The sequence below is a fragment of the Manduca sexta genome, chromosome 21 (genome assembly GCF_014839805.1).
Source record: "Manduca sexta isolate Smith_Timp_Sample1 chromosome 21, JHU_Msex_v1.0, whole genome shotgun sequence".
NCBI lineage: Eukaryota > Metazoa > Arthropoda > Insecta > Lepidoptera > Sphingidae > Manduca > Manduca sexta.
In genome coordinates this window covers 4286774-4291350 of record NC_051135.1, presented here as the reverse complement: position 1 = coordinate 4291350, position 4577 = coordinate 4286774, and the positions used below count along the sequence as shown (strand labels likewise).

Sequence of the window (4577 nt, the reverse complement as noted above, 5' to 3'; positions counted from 1 at the left end):
AACACTATTTATGTACTATGTATTTTGAGACTATGCAATTTTGTCGCGTTCGCGATTCACTTTCACTTTTGTTGAGTTTCAGAACGCGATATTAGATCCTCCAACGCGCACGCGAATTTGAACTTTATGCAGCGGTAATAAATTACAAATTGACTCTCCATTTTATTTAGAAAACGTTTGTATGGGAAATAGAAAAATGCTGTTTTGAGGATTTTCCCGGCAATTATTCAATTTTTCTCACCTTTTAAACCTTCCCTAGACCTCCACGAATAATTCAAGACCAAGATAAGATAAATCCGTTCAGCCGTTCTCGAGTTTTAGCGAGACTAACGAACAGCAATTCATTTTTATATATATAGATATATTATTTGAACCACCTATGCTTGAGACTCATATAAATTAAATGCTATGTAAAATCAGTGAAGCATTCTAAAATTGTTATAGTATGAGTTTTTTAATGTTTACTCATACTTTTTATTTTCACCAACATTTTTAGTTTTTTGAGATGCTGCCTCCAAAGCCGCTATTAATGTAGCCCTGAAAAAACATGAAAACAATATCATCATGGGTGTAACTAGTTGTTGGGGTCGGGGGTCCCGTGTTAATAGTGATTAAAAACAATAAAATTGTTTGGTTATCGATTTTTTATGACTGACAACCTTTTGTAATTTTAATTCTTACGAACCATCTCCTCAATACTATGCTTATACTAAATTATGCCTTATTTCTCCCTAATAACGAATCTAGCCCCTGAATGGCATATTATATGCATCTTTACACAGTCAATTTTAACCTAGTGTCTCGAATTTTGCGTATAAAATAAAATAGACTAACACAAATGGCCAATTTTACTAAACAAGCCAATAACAGTAATAGCATATCAAAGGTAAAAATTAACCAATCATAGTATGTAGTAGTTAAAAATTGAAATTACTTTTTGTTGATATTTATTTTATTTGAATCTCTTTATTATATATATACTATAAGCTATACTAACCCTATATATCGTAAATTGGTGTTGTCAACAAGAGAAGTATATGGTTTCATTTAACGTTAAAATGTACAGAAACAAACCTTAGCCTTCCATTTTCAAGTTCACTGACACCACATATGGTAGAGCCACCTGGTGAACAAACTTCGTCTTTAAGCAATCCAGGATGTTTTCCAGACTGCAATACCATCTGACCACTGCCCGCTACCACTTGTGACGCGTGACGTAGAGCCATTGCTCTTGGAACACCAAGTTTTACAGCTCCATCTGCTAAGGCTTCTATCACAATATACATCTGAAATTGCAAAGTTTGATTATACATTGATTATACATTAAATACGTATTATTCAACTATTTAAATGGACTTCGTTTACATAAATTTTAGGTTTTAGTACCATTGGCTTTTTAGTAACTTACTGTCTATAATAAATGCGGAATATATATTGGGTACAAGTTGTTACTTCTTACTTGACACGGAGATATTGTAGAAAAGAACTACCCGAATAAGGAAAATTTATTGAATTTTTATTCCCCCTAACCTTAGTGATGGTTTTTTTGTAAAAGTATTTATTGTCACTTACAATGAGTTTGAATATGGGAATGATTAGAAGAGGAGTTAGATCTAGGTAATACATAATAAATCGGAATATTATAATTTACCACACCATCACACCATGCAATATTACAAATTATGAACCATACATATCAAAACCTAAGCTATAGAAAATGATACTTTACTAATACTCACAAATGCAGGGCCACATGCAGTAAGAATTCCCAATGAGTTCATAAGAGATTCAGGAATATTTTCAAAGAGCCCGCAACAGCTTAATAGCTTTCTTAGCACAGTACACTGCTCTTCTGTAGCAATGTCATCATGAGAGTAAAGACACACACCTGTACCAACCTCCATAGGCGTGTTGGGCATTATTCTCACTACACTTACATTTGCATAATTATCCAATGTCCTTAAGGCCTGAAATTATAAATAACATAAAATTTATAATATATACATATTTTTAAAGAGATCTGTTAAACATACAGGGTGTCCCAGAAAGTAGTGTCACTGGGAGGTCCAGAGATAGAGCACCCCTTGGGGTATCCGAATCACCTCCATGTACCACTGTCTATAATAAATGCGGAATATATATTGGGTAAAATCTCGATTAAGTCTTCTACTTCTTTAAAAGAAAACATTTAATCGTTCAAATCAAAAATTCTCAAAAATTCTGAAAAATATTCATAACTCAAAAACTATGAAAAATCGCGGAACATACATGAGGGTGATTCAGATACCCCAAGGGATGACACTACTTTCTGGGACAGCCAGTATATTTAATTTTATCACCAGATATTATAGAGCTATTACATAGAGTAAATTATTTCCATTAGATATATGTATTAAATTTTAATATACTAACTTGGTGTAAAGTCTTAATAGTGATGCCACCCAACATCGATACAAAGAGGACATTTCTCTCAGTATTTTTTTTTGCATTATTTTGACATTGACTAATAGCTACATGTAGCTTATCAGGTTTTACACCTAGAAAAACTATATCACAGTTATTAAATATTTCATCATTGCGTGTGGTGATGTGAGCACCTGAGTCACTCCAATGTTTGAGATTGGATAAATTTGGTCCCGACACCCATATTTCTGATGGAGGGTGTCCATCTGTAAATTAAGAACAAACATGAATTAGAAAATAAACATTTTGTCAGGTATATCACAATGTTGTAGACCTGGAATTGGTTAATAACCCATATGAATAACCAAAACTGCTACAACACTGAGGAAAAAAGTGTTTTGTTTATATTCTTAAGTGGTTTAAAGCCCCTAATATAAAGAATCTAGCAGTTGATATTTCCAGTTTGGGTTAGATCTTACATTAAGGAGTATAAATTTGGGGATTTTACATTGGATTTTTGGGTTAAAAGGGTTTCTCTGAAGCTCTCCAAATCGACTGGCTGCAGCAATGCCTCCAAAATATTTTTGAATTATTCACACTTTCATATGAGTCACATGTGTGTAAACAAAATGTTGTTATATTAATAAGTCTGTATGAAGCAGAAAGTCTTTAGTGCTAGAACCGAATTGCATAACAATAGGGTAAGTATATTTTTTTTATTTTCATGCCGAAGCTTTTTAGTGCCAGAGCCAAAGTGCACAACAAGCAGTTAAGGTTTGCTTTTCAAGGGGACTCCCGAACTCCCCCCCCCCCCCCATCCCTAAAATTAGAAATGTTTGATTTAAGATATTTACCCTCCAGTTATGCTGTATTAAATCTTATTAGTAAAAAACAGTATACATGTTTCTTTTTAATCATTAGACATCAATTAATTACTAATTCAGCATACCAATGCTTGGTAATAGATTCAACCGGTGGTCATGGCAACTGGATAACCAAACAATTTTTTTCATTTCGTTTATATGTAATACATGTTTCAACTTACTACTTTTCATTATACCACGAAATATTGCCGTAGACATATTTCCTCCTCCGATAAAACCAATTTTAAGTTCATGGTGGTGAATTTTAACCTGTACAATTTTCAACTAACAGCAAAATTCTAGGTAAAAAGCAGATTTTAAACGTCCCACAACACAATTTCCAAGATCAGATGAGTTGATTGTTGAATTGACAGTTGACATCATAGAGTAAGTAATATACTACGTAAGAAGAGGCGGCACTTAGTACATTGAATTTGAGCTCACGCACACATACGTGAGCCCAGTAGAGTTATATTTTGTACCAACATTACGCAGAAAAAATGACACGCAAGGCTGCCAACTTACTATAAATCTGCTCGTTTCTAGGGACGTTCCTTATTTAATCGACATTATCGATAATTTTGTATCGACAGCTTTATATCGATAAAAATTGCTGACCATAAATCTTACACTGGTATAAATTATGATTGAATTTAGAATATTAAAAATAAAACGTCCACAATTTTTAATAATTCCCTTTATTTAATTAGAAAATACACAATATTATCACGTGAATTTCTTATGTATAAATTGTATAATGTTTAGGTCTCCTACTTAGATATTCATAACACTCCAGTTTTCCGTTATTTATTTCCAATTTTATATGGAAATTGTCAAATTCGATACCTTACAGATATGATCTTTTTCCGTCCAATCAACAATTACTATGATACAATTATTGCAAGGGCAAATTCATAGATTTCGCACGTGCCTTTTGATTAGGTTACTAAGCATAGAATTGAAACTCCATAATCTAGAGTATTCCCTTCAACGACTACCTGAGTTTGTAAATTTGAATTAAATATACATCACTTTTATGTAATGTTTTAAATCATAATATAAATTTTCTGTTACCGGTGTGGATCAAGTGGATACTTAGCCATAAATATGTTTGACTGGGTACTTTTGTATGCCACAAACCTCACATTTTTATACACATTAATTCTTTTCCCCATTCTCGCACACAAAATAAATAAACTACACAAATGTAAACAGAATTAGAGTCAATATCTCGGAATAATAAGAATCACTATCTCGTAACACACACTACACAAATTCCTTCAAGAAGAAATATACACGAAACGGAAAAGC

General features: G+C 32.7%; 1 protein-coding gene across 1 annotated transcript; it reads right to left on the bottom strand.

Annotated features, from left to right (window-relative positions):
* Positions 1–207: 207 nt before the first annotated feature.
* LOC119190122 (pyrroline-5-carboxylate reductase 3-like) lies at positions 208–3662 on the bottom strand. The gene is made up of 5 exons (XM_037441193.1): positions 3449–3662; positions 2413–2669; positions 1740–1967; positions 1075–1286; positions 208–537 (listed from the first exon to the last, which is right to left on the bottom strand). Exons 1-5 carry the CDS (start codon positions 3483–3485, stop codon positions 462–464), a joined length of 810 nt encoding a protein of 269 aa, XP_037297090.1. The 5' UTR covers positions 3486–3662; the 3' UTR covers positions 208–461.
* Positions 3663–4577: the final 915 nt, after the last annotated feature.